Source organism: Pristiophorus japonicus, chromosome 21 (assembly GCF_044704955.1).
Source record: "Pristiophorus japonicus isolate sPriJap1 chromosome 21, sPriJap1.hap1, whole genome shotgun sequence".
NCBI lineage: Eukaryota > Metazoa > Chordata > Chondrichthyes > Pristiophoridae > Pristiophorus > Pristiophorus japonicus.
In genome coordinates, this window is record NC_091997.1 from 45,748,927 (window position 1) to 45,767,562 (window position 18,636).

At 44.2% G+C, this 18,636-nt stretch overlaps 1 protein-coding gene across 1 annotated transcript in view; it reads left to right on the forward strand.

Moving 5' to 3' along the window:
• The window catches only part of LOC139233677 (protein Wnt-9b-like), a 37,104-nt gene extending 20,739 nt beyond the window's left edge, over positions 1-16,365 (forward strand). The window contains exons 3-4 of the mRNA XM_070864079.1: positions 8,887-9,152; positions 15,768-16,365. Coding sequence (XP_070720180.1) covers positions 8,887-9,152; positions 15,768-16,241 — 740 coding nt within the window. The 3' untranslated portion in view covers positions 16,242-16,365. The remainder of the gene's footprint in view (positions 1-8,886; positions 9,153-15,767) is intronic.
• The last annotated feature ends 2,271 nt before the right edge of the window (positions 16,366-18,636 follow it).

Below are 18,636 nucleotides of genomic sequence, written 5' to 3' on the forward strand. Positions count from 1 at the left end.
CGCCCGCTCCAGCCCAAATGGAAACTGGGAGAGAGAGGAAACCGGAGGCAAGACTCGGTGGCAGTGGGCGGCAGTCAGCAACAGTGGGTGGCAGTGGGCGGCAGTGGGCGGCAGTGGATGGCAGCAGGTGGCAGTGGGTGGCAGTGAGTGACAGTGGGCGGCAGTGGGCGGCAGTGAGTGACAGTGGGCGGCTGTGGGTGGCAGTGGGCGGCAGCAAGTGGCAGTCAGCAACAGTGGGTAGCAGTGGACGGCAGTGGGCGGCAGCGGGTGGCAGTGGGTGGCAGTGGGCAGCAGTGGGCAGCAGAGGGTGGCATTGGGTGGCAGTGGGCAGCAGTGGGTGTCAGTGGGTGGCAGTGGGCGGCAGCGGATGGCAGTGGGCGACAGTGGGCAGCAGCGGGTGGCAGCGGGTGGCAGTGGGTGGCAGTGGGTGGCAGTGGGCGGCAGCGGGTGGCAGTGGGCAACAGTGGGCAGCAGAGGGTGGCATTGGGTGGCAGTGGGTGGCAGTGGGCAGCAGCGGGTGGCAGCGGGTGGCAGTGGGTGGCAGCGGGTGGCAGTGGGCGGCAGCAGGTAGCAGCGGGCGGCAGCAGGTAGCAGCGGGTGGCAGTGGGTGGTAAGACTGCCAATATCAGGCCCATAGTCTTTATGGAGTTATTGTATACTACGGTCACAAAATAGAAATTCAACTGCCTTATCAAACTGAAACAAATAAGCTTTTGTGAATAAATCAATTGCAAATTATTCCACAAACTCTATTTTAGGGCTGTAATAAATACTTGAAACAGCTCCATTGATGGCCTAGTGGGTAGGCAATCCCTCGGAGTTGAGGATGACTTGTTTCCACACTAAATAGAGTTCTCAGGTGACTGATGAGACCAATGCGGGATCTCCAGTCTCTGCCACAGGTGGGACACATGGTGGTTGAAAGGACGGGTGGGTGGGCTGCTTGGTTTGTCATGCGCTCCTTCCGCTGTTTGCGCTTGGCTTCCGCGTGCTCCCGGCGAAGAGACTCGAAGTGTTCGGCGCCTTCCCGGATGCTTCTCCTCCACTTTGAGCGGTGTTGGGCCAGGGATTCCTAGGTGTTGGGTAAAGTACCACTTGGTGTGGGACTATACCATACTGACTAGAAGGTTGCATGTTCAACTTCTAGTCTACATTGGATCAATAGATATCACACTGGGCAGCCATTGGAGTTTTAGAGTTGTTTTCAGCAACCCTGGATAAGGAGGATGATGGGCGGAACTGCATGGAACCCTGCTCATGATCATTATCAAATGGGCCCTTCTGAAAGGCACATGGGCATGGATATCAGGCAAGAATAGAATTGGGTTTGGCTGTCTTGTGCTCCCTGGTCCAGCAATCAATTGACATTTAATGGCTAGGCTCATGCAGGAGAATGGACATTTGGATGAAGAACTAGAGGGCAGCGGTTGTCATAGAGACTGTATCCCAGCTAGAGCCAAGAGGGGAGGGAGAACATTTGAAAAGAAAATCAGAAAAGAAGTCCATGTTTAAAACATCTCTAATTGTTAGCGGTGCCTGGAACCATATTATTATTTTGTAATCTGAATAAAGACAGTTCCAAGTTTGGAATCGTTTCAAAGAATAATATGATGATGATTTTGGATGATAAATAGTTTTAGGAAAGTACTTTTTATGGTCTCTTTTGTTTTATTAGCATAAAGAAAATAAAAATATTGGATTATCGTAGAATTTATTTGAAAACTACCTCAGTCTTTATCCTTGGGGTCATTCACCAACCAGGACTGAAAGAACGGATGAGCAATTTGTTCTCAAACCTTTGTCAAGGCTGCTCAGAACATGATAGTAATAGTAGGGGGCTTGGAAGGGACGGTATCTCCAACTGCCCACCCAATGGGTGAAATCGGAGACTCAGTGGGTTGGTTGATAAACATTAGCTCCTATCCTCCTACCCGTCCCCTGCCACTGCTCCAACACTTGGACTTCTGATAGTTCAAGTGATTACCTGAACTCAGGTAAACCGAGCCCCATGTTCCATTTTGTTCTTGACTACAAGCAAACAAGCAGGATTAAAATGCCACAGTGACATTCTTGTCGAGGGGCCATGCCATGATTCTGTCAAAGGTGGATATGTATTTACCCCCCAGCACTGTCAGTCACTGCGGGAAACAGCTTGAGATCCTCCACGGCAATGAGATAAATCCTTACACCGCCCAGCTGCTGTGATGAAGCAGGTTCGCGCTTAAAATACCTCTTTCCCTCTTCTCAGAAAGGCAATGACTCATGCTGGGTTACAGTTCTACAGGAGCCCACAGCCCTACCTTGCCAGAGCGATCATTCTTCCAGTGTGATTCTGGGCACAGAGCTCGACAATTCTCGGGGCTGGAGTGGGCACATCCCATTCATGCCCTGGGTGGGGTGCCTGGAATATGAGTTGGATCATTTCTGCCGGAGGGGATCAATTATCTTCTTTAGTTGGGAGTGGTTCCAGTGGCATCTGGAAAGTTAAAAAAAAAATTGCTTCAGTCCATTTGGGCCTCAGGAGCCGCTCCAGTCGGCCTTAGAAGGGCAGGTAGGTTCAGGGTGGGGCGACTGCCGCTGATGTGACCTTGCAGGCACTAGCTATGGAAATCGACCCACCCTGGGATTTGGGACGGGTTCTTTAACCTCGGGCAATGATGGGCGGGGCGTACCACTCATGCCGGCAGACTGAGACCCCAGCAATTTCCAGGGAAGAATGTCTGCAGGCTGTTTGGGCATGTGAGCATCACCAATCCTGTCAATCCTTACACAGGTGTGCTTTCCGTCAGGGGCAGGGGTCACTGGATAGTGATCAGCTTTAGGAACCCTGCTGGTTTTATTTGCCCCCACCTCCCTAGCCTGGGTCACTGAGATCAACTGATGCACACCTGGCTGAGATCGATTGGTTCTGCTGCCACTAAGGACACAATCTGGAATTTCTCCAGTCTGTAAAGGACAGTGCTGCAAAAGTCAGTGCATTTACAGGAGTGTAAACACGTCCCCTAACACGGAGCGAGGCTTAAAAAACCCCGGTTACTGAAAGGCCTTATAGTAAAGTGATTAATGCTCTTTTACATTGCCATGTTTGGGGAAGGAGTACTGAGATACTGATCAATAGCTGTTCCCCAATCTCCTTTCTTTGGGAACAGTTAAGTATAAGAGTGAAAGTCTTAAACGGACATTGTATTCATGGAATGGCTTGAATGGAGAGTGAGCACAGGCAAAATAACTGTTTGCTTTTTTCCTCATGCCGATGTCATTGCACAAGTGACAAGTGACAAAGGATTTGATATGATTTATAGGTAAATCAGAAAGAATTTGTTGAACAATTTTTCATGAATACAATGGCCCTTTAAGATAAAAAAAGCAGGTTTCCAGTTACATAAATTATTACGTGAGCTTAGGATATTGTAATTGATGTGCATTCATAGTTCCCACACTTTGATGTAAATCAGCGGATTATTTAAAGACGTGGCGACCGTTTAAATTGTATTTTAGTTGTAAACCTCCTTAAGGCTATATAAACAAGGTGTGCAGTAAAGGTTTGTGCAAATACACGTTCATCTACACAAATACTGTGTGATTTAGCAGCCCAGAAGGATGATATTGAGAATGAGCTGACAGGAGCCCAGCAATTTATTGTGACAAGCTGATTGGTTGTTTGCTCAGTAAGTTTAACCACTTATTGCAGCTCCTGATTCTCAAGGATCTGGGTTGTGTTGTTTTTATCTCTTTCAATTTCATCCCTTGCTCTCTTGAAAGTGCTGACTTGAGCTGAGTGTAGTTCTACAGGTGATAGCCATACACCTGGCAAATCTTCATGCACGAGCCTATAGCAGTCAAGCCCAATTCTGTCATTACCTGTCATATATTTGCTTCATGGGTTCTTTGCTTAAGCATTCGTAGCAACATATTGCAATAAATAACTAGTTGGTTTATTAACAAAGATTTAACAATCACACTACACATTACCAGTTCATCCACCAGGCTCACAACCACCTGCCTCATCGTGGATCCCCTAAACCCAACAGGCTGGGGTTTTATTGAGTCTTGTGAACATCACATGACTGGCTAAGCCACTCACAACTCAACAGCTCTACCTGTGAGCGCACTCAAAGATGCATACATTACATTACCTCATGCTAATGCATAAATACTTTCAAACATGAGTCTCTGGGTAGCAACTGGGAGCAGAGACACTGGCTAATGTTTTCTCCACTCCCTAGTCCAGGGTTGCACCAAACTGTTGTAGCACCATCAGCTTCTGCCCCAGCCGGGAACATCTAACACAAGACAGATCAGGGCTCAAACCTGGGACCATCCTGGGACAATTGCACTCATGGGGACCCCTTTATCAACTGGCTACTGGAGGACGAAAGTCAAGATTTGTAAATATCAGTTTAGCTGCAAAAAATGTGACCTTACGAGAGAAAGAGATTTATTCTTTTTAATGCACATTAAAGCTACCGGTCCCCGATTACTGGGGATAGCTGAGTTGGAGCAGTTTACCCGTAGAAAGAAATAAATGAATCAAATTGCACCCTATCAGAAGCAAACATTTGCGGTCAGAAAATGAGTTTTGCAATATTATTTGATAGAAAATATGAAGCAATGAAACCTGTAAAATAAATCCTGTACTACAAGGATTGTACAACTATAAGTTGTAAATGAATACACTAATCAGGAATGGTGGAAAAGGCTGAATTAAGTTGTGGATAATGACTGGCTAGGAATTATTGTATGCTGCAATGTTTTGAAGATGGTCAGATGGTCTATATAAGGCTTAATGGATACCCGGGGTGGGGGTTACAAAATGTTTATCCAAGAAAGGGGTTCAGAGAATAATAGACACCTGGAAGGGAGCTACAGACAATAATTTCATGAATCGTTTCAAATATAAAATCAAAAACAATGTGGTAGATTTAAGGACTAAACAGAATGGATCAGTTTTCTCTAGAAAAGGGAAGGCCGAGAGGGGACCTAATCGTGGTCTTTATAGTTATGGAAGAGTTTGATAGAAAAATGTTTGCACTTGAGGGGGAGTCCAAACTAGGAGCCATATATATAATATAGTCATTAATAATCCAATAGGGAATTCAGGAGAAACTTCTTCACAAAGAGAATGTTTAGAATGTGGAACTTGCTGCCACATGGATTAGTTGATGTGAATAGCATCAATGCATTTAAGGGGAAGCTAGGTAAGTATATTAGGGAGAAATGAATAGAAGGATAGGGAGATATGAAATAAGGTGGGAGGAGGCTCGTGTGGAGCATAAACACCGGCATGGATCTGATGGGCTGAATGGCCTGTTTCTATGTTTTAATTTCAATGTATCTCTATGTCATTTTACCTATTGGGCAGTCGACTAGCAGAGTGTGCCGTCTGACCAGCTGGTAGTGCCGATGGAAGGCCCGGTCCATTCTGAGGGCCATGCTGACGGACAACGAGTCATCTGCATAGTAAACAGGCGGGCGCTCCGGCAGCTCAGCGGTAGGCCCTTCCTGAAGATGATGTCGCCTGGACAGCGAGCTGGAATGGAGAAGTAAGCTTTTCCCTGACATATTAGGGGTGATGCCACCCAGCGGCATCAGTGGAAAATCTCCCCCAAGCACTTTCTAATCATCATCAGAATCTTGTGCTTATGGCTGCAACCTTGCAATGCTTTTTCTGAATCATGCAATTGTGTGACGTCTGGCGTTCAATATTCCCGATGGTCTTGTGGGCAAAGGCAACTATTCTGTGCAGCACTAAGCAGTTACGTTTGAATGGTCCATGATTTTGTGCTGTAATTGGCCCCAGTGCTCCTGAACTACCGAAGGGAAAGATGTGGGCGTCTTTGTTCATGATTCAGCGCTTCCTGTTGGAATGTTCATATACGTGGACATTGCTTGAGGACAGGTTAGGATCCAAACACGAACATAGGAACGGAGGAATTGTTAGACAGAAAAAGACCGAGGTCCTTCTAGTTCACCTGCTATCATCCTGGTAGTCACATGATACAATGATAATGGAGTTGTCGACTAATCATGGTAATCAATCTCAATCAACTAGTTAATTGATTAAATCTGGAATTAAAAAGCTAGTATCAGTGATGGTGACCATAAAGCTACCGGATTGTTGGAAAAACCCATCGGGTTCACTAATATCCTTTACGGAAGGAAATCTGCCGTCCTTACCTGGTCTGGCCTATATGTGACTCCAGACCCACAGCAATGTGGTTGACTCTTAACTGCCCTCTGAAATGGCGTAGCAAGCCACTCAGTTGTACCAAACTGCTGCAACAAAGTCAGCACTGTGGGAGTACCTTCACCACACGGACTGCAGTGGTTCAAGAAGGTGGCTCACCATCACCTTCTCAAGGGCAGTTAGGGATGGGCAATAAATGCTGGCCTTGCCAACGATGCCCACATCCCATGAATGAATAAATAAATAAAATAAAAAGTCTACAACAGACCCAGTCATGAGGTGATAAAAATCCCCCAGTATTGGAGAGCTTTGGAACCATAGGTCCAAAGTTACTTGTTCTTCTCAAGCTTGTTGCACTTAGCACTGGTCATGTCTCAAGTTACCCAAGATTTTCTCCATGGTTGCCAGAACTCATTGTCTAGGGTTGCAGGTAACAAATATCCTCCTGGGTGAGGTACTGATGGGGTGTTGATGTCCATATAGCTCTACCCCGGCAGGAGTGAGCACCTTCAGGTGTGACGGGGTGTTTTTGGTCCAAGAATCCTGGTGGATGAGGGAGCAGTGTCATCTGTGCAGTTGATGTGCGATGTTGCAGCATAGTCATGCAAAATGTCTGACAAAACCTCCTCTGTGTTTGGGGAAGGATATGAGCCAAAGGATGCAAGCGTTATCTCTGTTACAAGGACATAACATGCCAACGATATGGAGGATTTCAAATGAACTGTGATTGCAAATGATTTTTTTTATGAGCTTGCTTCTTCAATTATTGGAATGTTATTACTGCAAGTTTATTGAGTGATATTTAACAGTTTATTGCTAGAAAATAATATAATTAGTATGGGAATGGTTGTTTTCCTTGGAGCAGAGAAGGCTAAGAGGGAATTTGATAGAGGTGTTTAAAATCAAGAAGGGTTTAGATATAGTAAATAAAGAGAAATGTGTTCCAATGGCTGAAGAGTCAATAACCAGAGGACGCAGATTCAAGGTGATTGGCAATAGAACCAGAGGCGACATGAGGAAAATCTTTTTTATGCAACACGTGGTTCGGATTTGGAATGCACTGCCTGATAGAGTGTTGAATACAGATTCAATAGTAACCTTCAAAGGGAATTGATAAATACTTGAAGAAGAAAAAATTGCAAGGATATGGGGAAAGAGCCGGGGAGTGGGACTAAGTGGATTGCTCTTCGATAGAGCCACGCAGACTCGATGGGCTGAATGGCCTCCTTCTGTGCGGTACTATTCTATAATTCTATGACATTAGACCAGCAACCTCGGGGTTGTGAGTTCAAATGCCACCATGGCAAGTTGTGAAATTGAATTTGATATATCTGGTAATGTGTGGGCTAGTACCAGAAATGATCATGTTGGATTATTGTAAAAACCTGACTGGTTCATTAATGTCCTTCAGGGAAGGGAACCTCTCACCCCTATCTAGTCTGGCCTACATTTGACTCCAGTCCCACATTATGGGTTGTCTCTTAATGCCCTAAAGGAAACCAGGGATAGGCAATATGTAGAACAGAAAAGATTAATCTAGAGCAATATTTAAAGTTAAACCATAGCCGTGGGACAAAGGCCAATAGGTACAAATTGGTCAAAGACAAGTTATGGACTAATTTCAGGAAGTATTTTTTCACATAAAGATTGATTGTGGCTGGAATGGTCTTCTGGATAAGGTATTGAGGTAAAGCCTTGTTCAACAGTCAGCTGGATTCTGTGAACAGGGAGATTGTAGGTTTCCAAGGAAGGATGAGGCAGATTGGTCGAATGGCCTCCCTCCTCTATACTTACCCGTGTGACCTTGGTCAACTGAATTTTGAATGTGTCTAATGTGTGTGGCTCAAATAGCCTTATCAAACAATCATCACCCTTTGTGTGAAAATGCTCTTCCTAGTATCTTCCGACTATCAGTGTAACTGCACTACTGCTAGATATCTCTCTTAAAAGCCCTTTGCTCCTGTGTTTTATGCTTTATCACTATTTACCAAGGGCAGCCTGGCCATGGGTATTTCAATGACAGGATCAAGCTTCACTCTAAAGCTTTGAATGGCAAGTGCCGCCCACAGTCGATTATTGGTGATGTCACTGCATTGAGACACAACAACAACAGCAACTTGCATTTATATAGTGCCTTTAACATGGTGAAACGACCCAAGGCATTTCACAGAGCGTTTTCAGACAAAGGTTGACACCAAGCCACATGTCAGGACAGGTGCTTGGCCACAGTGGTAGGTTTCAAGGAGCATCTTGAAAGAGGGGAGACAGTTAGAGAGGCGGAAAGGTTTAGGGAGGATCACAGAGCTTAGGAACTAGATGGCTGAAGGCAAGCTGCCAATGGAGGGGCGAAGGTAATCGGGGATGCAGAAGAGGCCAGAATTGGAGGAATGTAGAGTTGTTGGAGGGTTGAAGGGCTGAAAGAGATTACAGAGGTAGGGTGGCCATGGAGGGATTTGAACACAAGGATGAGAATTTAAAATTCGAGGCATTGCTAGACCGGGGAGCCAATGCCGATCAGCGAGCACAGGGGTGATGGCTATTTTCAGGCTTGTCTTTAAACAATTAGGAATTTGTGGCAAATCACACGATCGCAGTTCCTATTTAATTAATGAGCTGAAATATGATGCCAGTCATGCGCTGCCTGCTCCGCTCCCATTTAGTACAATTTTGTGTGAATCATTTTGTTCCTTCTCTGGCAGGGTTTAAGGAGACCGCCTTCCTGTTTGCTATCTCATCGGCTGGCCTCACACATTCACTGGCCAAGGCTTGCAGCTCGGGCCGCATGGAGCGCTGCACCTGCGACGAGTCCCCAGACCTGGAGAACAGAGAGGCATGGCAGTGGGGCGGCTGTGGGGACAACCTCAAATACAGCATTAAATTCATCAAGCACTTCCTGGGGCAGAGGAAAGCCAGCAAAGACTTGAGAGCCAGGGTTGATATGCACAATACCAATGTGGGCATCAAGGTGAGGCATTCAACCTTTTCTGTAGAGTCTGCAGACATAGTTATACCACTGGTTTGAGATTGGTGCCTACTTATAGGAGCCTAAGCTATAATGTTAACAGGATATCGCTCTCTGGTCAGTGAATATGTCTTTATGTGCTTATACATATTCACAAAGCTCTGCTCTCCTGTCTGTAAAGTTGGGTACAAAGGTAAGTTTATCAACTTATTGGGGGGAACATTGCGGTTGGAGGCTTTCTTCGTACGAACGCCTCCAACCCGAAAAAAATCTACGATAGTACCTGTGGTCTCGAAGAAATGTGGGATCCCGGTCGGAGGTCTAGATTCACTGCACTGCGCATGGCGAAATATCTTTCAGGTACGTCAGTCCAAGCTGGAGTCACGTGGGCCTGGAACACCAATCACTATGCAGTATTCTCATTGATAAAAATGGGAACTCCGTTTGTACGAGCTCCCATTATTATCAATGAGAAAAAACCCTAAAATACCAAAACACAGCATAATAAATAAATAAAGCACCTCACATATTTAAAATTAATTGAAATCAAATGTAATTAAATTTTTTAGAAAAAGAAAATATTTTTTGGAATTTAAAAAAAATGTGTTTTAATAATGTTAACAATAATGTTACCTTAATGGACAGGGGTTTCAATATAAAAATGAGTGTTTAAATTAAATGTTTATATCTTTTAAAACTCTTACACTGGTAAAAGTAGGCTATGCGCTTGCTTTCATCAGGCGTAAAAGTTTGAAGGACATTCGTTGGGCATGAGTTGGGCAAATGTCCTTCTCCTAGGGATGCAGAGGATCTGTCAAGATCTTGACAGATCGGAAAAGTAGGTTCTCAGCGCATGCGCATTGCGGCCCGAAAATGGGCTTTTGCGAGACCTCCCTGGCTCCATGCGCGCATCATACGCACCCGGCGAGGACAGAATTTTTGTCCCATTAACATTAAAACAAGTGTAAAATAAAAATGTATAAACTCCCTGGACGTTAGTTGGGGAACACCTGGGAACGTTTTAAAGTTTGTTCTACATCTTTGCTGTCCTTCTGTCTCCCTGAGTGATCCCCATGAGTGTTCTCATACTACTTGCCTAATTCCAATCGGGCAAATTTGCAGTCGTGTTTTACTACACTTGCTGTGTTGACACTGTTAACACACTCAAGGTTGCCACGTAATCCTTCAGGAGTCTATAAAATGAAACGTAGGAATGTACAACACAGGAAGCAACCATCTGGCTAATCACAATGTCATACTATTTCTTTATTTACTATACACTATCTCTTAGGTCCCTTAATCAATTTATTTTGTCAAAAAACGATCAATTCCTTTCTGAATTTGCTGACAGTATCTCTGCTCAGTGATACAATCTCCCTGAGCAGTCTGGTCCAGGCATTCATCAGCTTCTGTTTACCTTCCCTCTTCTGATCTTGCCCTTTTCCCACTCTGACACACTTGCACTCACAATTTTGATTTCTACTATTTGTGATAATGCGATACTCTGATCACAAAACCTGTTGACCTGCTCTGGGTGCTGGGACACCTGTCCTCCTCTCTTCTACTTTCATCTTCCATTGAACGTGTCGATTATAGGGCAGATTTTACAAATTTGCTGGAGCAGAGCTTTGCACACCTGGAGATCATATAGAGAATTCGGGCACTTAGGTCAATGCACAATATGTTGTTCCATTAAACTGAATAGACAGGACATTGCGTTGAGCGTGTTGACCTCTGTTGCTGAATTCCTCATCTGTGTTCCTGGCACTTGAATCTCCATTCCAGGAGTATCGGTTCATAGGATCTACCCTTCTAACTTCAAGCAGGCTGTACTTCAAGGAAACAAAGTAAAGCTCACAAACAAGGATTCTGATCATTGTAACTTTTTGGACTTGAGGAATCGCTGCTCTCTGAGGAGGCGATGGTTTGGAAATTAATTTCCTGCCCTTCCCTCAAAGTCTCTCCGCACACAGAACACTTGGGCTCAGCTTGCTGTTACCCCCAGGCTGGGATCAGGAATTCATCCGGTGGGGAATTGCAAGTGTGAGCCTGCACGAGTTTACTCAATTCCACTACGTGTCACAATTTTACCCACAGCACACATAATTAAAAAACAAAACCTGCAAAAGATTTTTTTTTAAAGTCAGTAAATCATACCGAATTCCCTGGGTCCTTGCTTGGTATTTGCTGCAAGTTGAATTATTTGACTTTGACGTGCCAAGAAAGCTGTCGTTTCATCTGTTAGTACAGCATCATAGTCAATCTAAGCCTCTACAAATAGTTTTCCATTTACAAAGGAAAGTAATTAAAATTGTAGCACACTCCAAGCTCTTCTATCTATCAAGAGTTACCAACAGCAGAATACCTCCCCTTGGGTGAAATGATGTTGTGCTATATTATCACATTGTAGCCCATTGAGTTAACGTACCTGTTAAAATACCGGTTACAGGAATTTCATACAGGAAAATATTCAGAGTTTGTCTGCTAATATCACCAAAAGTAATTCCTAGCCTAGCTTCTTTGTGCTTTAATTGCTACCAGGTACCCAAGTACTAATATAGTAGCAGGCCAGGAGCAGAGGTTAGCAGGTTAGCTGTCAGTCTGATAAGGAACATTGCCTGAAGTGTATTTACTGACTGAGTGCAAAGGACTGCAAATAAGGAATTAGTCCGGATAAAGCATGTTTATGCAAAGAGAGTAAAGCATTGCAATGCTTTTAGGAAACTAGAGATGGTCACTTAGGGATTTGAAGCCCCTCTAATCTACCATTGACTGGGATAAGCTTTGCGCACTGGCTTATCAAAGCTATACCTTCTCAAAGTGGGCTTACTTAAAAAGAAAGAGAGTAAACCTTTTGGAATCTCATGTAAATTACAATTTAGAATTGTGACAGCATCGCTCTGCAGCACTCCATTCAATGGGGTGCAAACAGGTTATTGCCTCTGTTAAAATAGTGCACAAAGACATTTATTGTGAACACATAAAGCAATTCGATTGCTAAAGAGCCTAATTTCCAGGTGTATCTAATTTTGGAAATTACATTGTTAATTTAATTTTGGCTGTCAATTTTGTGTTTATCATGATGAGGTATATCAATTTTTGTAATGGAAAATTTTCCACTTCCTGCCTCTAGTGTCAGCACCATGACCTCTGAGATCAGATAAAGCACAGGTTAGATGTAGGGTATAACTCCACGTACACTCCATGGCCCCAAATTTCGCCATGATTTGCTCCTGATTTTTAGGAGCAATTGGTGTAGAACGGAGTATCTTAGAAATCGGAATTCTCGCCATTTAGTTTGCTCCAGTTCTAGTCAGTTAGAACAGTTTCACTTTGGAACAGAATTTTTTTTTCAAAAGGGGGTGTGTCCGGCCACTTACGCCTGTTTTCAAAGTTTCGTCAGTGAAAACTTACTCCAAACTAACTTAGAATGGAGTAAGTGAAGATTTTGTACGCTCGAAAAAACCTTGTCTACACTTTAGAAAATCAGGCGTAGGTTACAAATTAGGTGTAGGGAACGAGGTGGGGTGGGGGGGGGAAGGGGGGGAAGGGAAGTCATTAAATTCTACAATCAATCCTTAGTTATACTTATACAAATAAATCAAACCTGAATAAAAATGTATAAGCAAAGAAAATATAAAATAAACCATCTTCCTACCTGTGTGAAACAGCAGCAGCATTCGAGCTGCTGTGCTTCAGGCAGGCCTTTCATGTTGGAGACAGGCAGGGGTGTGGCGTCAGTGTCTTGACGGCAGCGGTAGGCGGGAAGCAGCCTTTGAGCTGAGCTGCGGTGCTTGAGGCAGGCCTTCATTCCCCACGAAGATGCAGCACCCAGATGGATTTGAGGCCATTCGGCCATGGGATTGCAACGGCGTCAGTGGCTGGCCGGGAGCCGAAGAATGAACACAGGACATCTCAGCTGATTTAAGATTCTTTAGGCCGCTCGGCCATGCTTATGGGGAGTCGTCAGTGGGTCCAAGAAACAAATCTTCACTTTTTCTGTTTGTTTGAGACTGCGCATGCGCGCACGCTCCAACGCGCACGCGCAGGTTTGCCGGCACCACGAAGGCTAATTTAAATTGTACCCGCCCCCTGCTACTTAGAAAATCGGTGCGAATGTTAGGCTCTGCCCACTGCTGCGAAGAGCGCGCTGCGTCAAGCAGACATCGAGCTCCAAGGAGCTCGAGAATATCGGACTTTTTTTTCAGCGCAGTTTTCAGCGCGAAAAACAGGCGTCCAGCTCGGAGGTGCGCCATTTTCACCGCGGGTCGAAACTTGGGGCCCATGTATGGATTTCCTATAAACCCTCTCCCCTTCACCTCGTTCAAAAAGCACCTTCCCACTGCTCCACTGTGTCGTTTCCATTGGTCTCATTCCCAATTTAATTCATGTTGGTTCAAATTATGGGTAGTTTCAGACTGCGCTGACTTAAAATGGGTTGGAAGTGCCATGAACCAATTTAGTTGATGACTCTTACAGACAGGAGTGAGAGCAATTTCATCTCTCTATGTGGGCTGGATTCAAACACAGGCTCCAAGGTGAGAGGACGAGAGAGTTAAACTGACTGACAAATAGCTTTAGGGTTCAGCCCGATTAAATTTGAATTCTTTGCAGAATCAATGTTTTGGTACTTTGATGTAACTGAAAAATAAAGCGAAAACTGTCTCAAAAGTGACAAGAGATCACACGGGCTCTGTCCATTGTGTGATATACTGTAACATTGTATTCAGGTTTCATTGATTAGCCTTTAGTTGTGCTTATTGAATTATGTGGAATGGGGTTGAGAGCACAAATTGGATGACAGACACTCCCTGATCTTTCATCTAGAATACAAAGCCTGTTCAAATGTGAATGTTCCAATTCTGTTTTCCCTGAAATTCAGACAAACGTAACTCCAGAGCCACTTATCCCATAGATGAATGATCTGCATGATCTAGTAAAGCAGTGTGAAGACACAGGGAGTAATTTTGACTTTGGGCAATAGTGTAAAACAGGTGATATCAAATCAACAGCCCGTTTTACACCTCTCCCAATTTTTATTTCCATTAATGGGGAAAGGTGTATACAAGGCTGCCGATCAATATCACCTGCTTTACACTAAGGCACAAAATCTGAATGAGCTCCAAAGTTTGTATGTTTATGAAGTGCCATATTACAAGAAAACTAACGGGGCGAAATTGCCCCTTTTTAATAGCTTCGTTAGTGCATCTGGGGGGCGCTAATTGGGTGCAAGACCCATCACTCGGGTGAGGGGGGGAGGGGGGGCTGGCAGCGCTACTGCCTCCCAGGAAATTGCCTGGGAGTTTGCGGAGACGTTGCCATAGCCCCATGGTTAGCACCCCAGGCTGCCGCACAACCGTCGATGACATCATCGCCGTGCGCAGCCTGCGAGGCTGGCGCTAGCTTCGCGGGTCACAAAGCTGGCGGACATCTGCTTTCGGGGCACTCCTTAAAGGGGAGGGCGCCACGCTCCGGGCCGCCATCTTTTTTTATCTGTCGACTCTTGGGTCGGCCCGACGATGGCGGCCCTAGTGTGGTCTGGTTCGCCATCGTGCCGCCCGGCACTCCGTCTCCGCCCAGTGTAGGCCATCAGAGGCCGTGCAGAGTACACAGCGACGCTCCCCTTTAATCGAAGGGGCGGGGTGTTGAAGCATGTCAGTGCTACGTGGAGCATCTGCCTAGCGCTTCCTTCAGCACCCCAGTAGCGCCCCGCCTACCGCCCCCAAAGGAAGTGGAGCGCGCGAGATTGTGCTCCGCTTCCTTTCAGGGGCGGTAAGGTCAATTCCACGGCAGGGCAGGACTTCTGCGTCGGCCCTAAAATTCCTGGCCCTCGTGGGTTAACGCCCCCAATTGGGGTGCAGGGCAATTTCACTCCCTAATTATCATATTGTCATGATATTGTATTGAGAGTTCCCTAAATGTTATATAATGTGGACACAAGAAAGAATGGAATGAGGGAATCCTGCAAACAGGCCATGGACATTCTGCATTGTGATGGACTCAACTAATTTAATCTGAGGGAGGTGAAAAAATTCAAATAACACTGCCAAGAACAGGAATTCAGTGAGATTCTTCCCTCGCTCCAAAGACGATTCAGTGAGAATTCCACGACCTCAACCTGACAGAATTCAATCCGACCCTGTTAAATTCCCATGGTCCCAGCAGGACTGCAGCTATACTGCCACATAGGATGTTTGACTATCTATTCCTATAATAATCTGTACAGCAATCAATCCCACGCTTAATTGGGTGTTCTTCCAGTCAGAGGCATTGAGAGCATTCAGAATGACCTGGATCAATGATCTAGCTGAGCTAAGAAATGGTAGATAGATTTTATCGTAGAAGAATGCAAGATAATATATATTGAAGAAGCATACACGAGATGGGCAAATGATAAATGTTTTGATTTGCAAAGATGGGTATTTGAGGTTGCAGTGTTGTTTTGGGCATTCTACTTTCAACAGAACATTGATGCTGTGCCAATAGAGATTAATGGTCTCCCAAGATTCTCATACAAATAAACATGGAGCATACGTGGAGTAAAATAGTCTACCAATGGCTGGCATGCATGGTTGTGCTACATATTTGTCTATTCACTTTTACTTCTTCCTCTTTCAGGCTGTTAAAAGTGGTTTGAAGACCACGTGTAAATGCCACGGTGTGTCTGGGTCCTGTGCAGTTAGAACCTGTTGGAAGCAACTCTCTTCCTTTCATGAAACAGGCAAACATCTCAAGCTCAAATATGAAACCGCTGTTCGAGTCCACAGCGTCACCAATGATGCCACAGGCGAGACTGAGCTCATCAGCCCCAAAAAGCACAGTTATACCTTAAAGAACCACATCCCAAGGACTACAGATCTGGTTTACATGGAGGACTCCCCGAGTTTCTGTCGGCCAAGTAAATACTCTCCTGGGACTGCGGGCCGGGTTTGCTCAAAGGAGACAAATTGTGAAAGTATGTGCTGTGGGCAGGGTTACAACACCCAGAGTCTCCTGGTGCACAGACCCTGCCACTGTCAAGTGCAGTGGTGCTGCTATGTGGAGTGTCAGCAGTGTTCTCAAAGAGAGGAGATCTACACTTGCAAACACTAACAACAAGAAAATAAGGCAACGAGAGAAAGACAGCGAAGGAAAGAAAACGAAGATACAAGTCGTAACTTCAGCTGTGATTTGTGGGTCTATTGTAATAATGAGACAAAGTAATATAATCCCAGGAAGAACACATGTAATAGTTTAGAGCTAAACCTTGTTGAACCCATTGTCAAAAATGCATGTGTTTTCAGTTCAAAGAATCTTATTTTAGAAGTCTTTTACATAGGCAACTTCAATGGGGAAATCCAGATCTATTCAAGCATTAGAGCAATGGAAAGTGGACACTGGGATTTCAAGCTGACCAATAGAGATGGTCAAATTGAAGGATTGCTTTACAGTGCACTCCTTCATTCCATTTAAGTTAAAGAGTGACCAGTAAATAAATAATGACCCACAAAGGTAATTTCATTAATTAAACATGTGCTCTTTGAAAGTGTGGGTGCAATGCTGGGGAACGGATGAAATGACTTATGATCTGCGGGCCAATTCTATAAAGTGTGCAAACAAAACGTCCTATGGTACAGGGTGCGAGAGGTGATTGTGCAACTTCCTGTGTCCATCATTGTTCAAAGGAGCCTTCATCCTTCAGCCAGATTGATGGAGGTTTGTTGTTTAACCTCTGCGCAGGTTTTGAACCAGCATGCCCCCAGGACAGCATTAACCTTTCTCTAGGTTTGTCCTGCGTTCCTGCTCCTGCTCTGCCACTCAGTCATCTGCATAGCATTCCGTGAATGAAATACATACACAATGGGCAACGTTCTCTGAAGCTTCAGATTCCAGGGTAGTCGTCACTAATTCATGAGGGTGAAACGACTGAGCATTTACACACCCTCACAAGCTTTAGAAGAATAATCAATAGTTAACAAAATGTAGAACAAGAAGTGGTAATTTTTGAGGAAGAAAAAAAAATCACAATTTTTAACTTTCACACAAAAAAAAGCCTGTCCAGAAAACTAGTTTGATCTAAATCTTGTACCCACCGAAGAAGTGACTTCAAAATGTCTCACACACAAAACACCTCGGAACAGGCTGATAAACCCAACAAGCCTGTTCCTTTCTTGATCAATCAACTTTACCAGCCACCTTCTCACCTTATTGCACACTCCTTCTCTCTTCACAAATGCATCGAATTGCCTTTTATTCCACAAGTATGTTACGATTTGGGAGGTAAGATTCTGCCTAAATTTCCTCCCGACTTGCTCATTTTAAAATTTTATGTCCTCCCTGGTATTCAAGTCCATCACTGCAACAAGCAATTTGCTTGGATCAACTTTGTCAATTCCCTATTTAATCTTGAAAAAGTAAGGTGCCGTGAGGTCTCCATTTCTTTCCAAGAAACCAAGCTAAGATTTGTGAATCTGTCCTCATCACTTCATAAATCATGGACAGCAAAGATACAGGCAGGCTGACAAAACTAACAACAAGTACCTGAGACAGAGAGATACTCTCCTTGAAAATTAAGATATATTATTTAAAATATGGTAATTGGTGCATGTTTATAATGTAAATATTGATGTCTATTTTATGAGTTTTTACAAACTATTGTAAGAAGCTTAAATTTTATTTTTTAATCTAAACTGGAGTAGCTGCATTTCTACTAACCGACCTAGTTTAGGAAATAACTTTGCCCCTGAATACTAATGGTAACATGGAGAAAAATCTGCATTAAGGTGTACTTTGACTTATGTATCCAGTAAGTGGCGGAGATGCATAGAATGTGACAAATATTTCACTAGGACCACTTCATACATCAGCTCGGTGACAAGTGCAGTGTTAGTTGTGTTCTGCACATTCGCATTGCATATTCAGTTTAGTTGTTGAGCATTCTAAGATACATCAACCCATTTGCAGTTGTTAAATGTTGAGATTTGGACACGATTCTCAGTTCTTCAGAGAGGACCCTGGACCTAACACTATCCAACAAACCAGAGAGATATGAAAATAATGGTTGCTATGAGTGTTTTTTTTCCTTCTGATTTCAAGCAACCGGGAGATAGATCACAGTTACTGGATGCTCTTCAGTAGATCTCAGAACTTCCAATAGTGTAAGTTTAGCAGTGAGTTATATAATTCAAAAATGATCACAGATCCATTGTTCTAATTCATTTCTTTACACAAAGGAACTCTCTCCCCAAAAGGCTGTTGAGGCTGGGAGTCAATTGAAAATGTAAAAGCTGAGATTTCTAGGGTTTTGTTAAGCAAGGGTATTAAGGGGTACAGAACGAAAGCGTGTAGATGGAGTTTAGATACAAATTAGCCATGATCTAATTGAATGGTGCAACATTTTCGAGGCGGCTGAATGACCTACTCCTGTTCCTATTTTCCTAAATCAGCATTGTTTTATGGAAGGAAAGAGCCGGGAAGATCCATTCATTGTGACAACATCATTCATAAG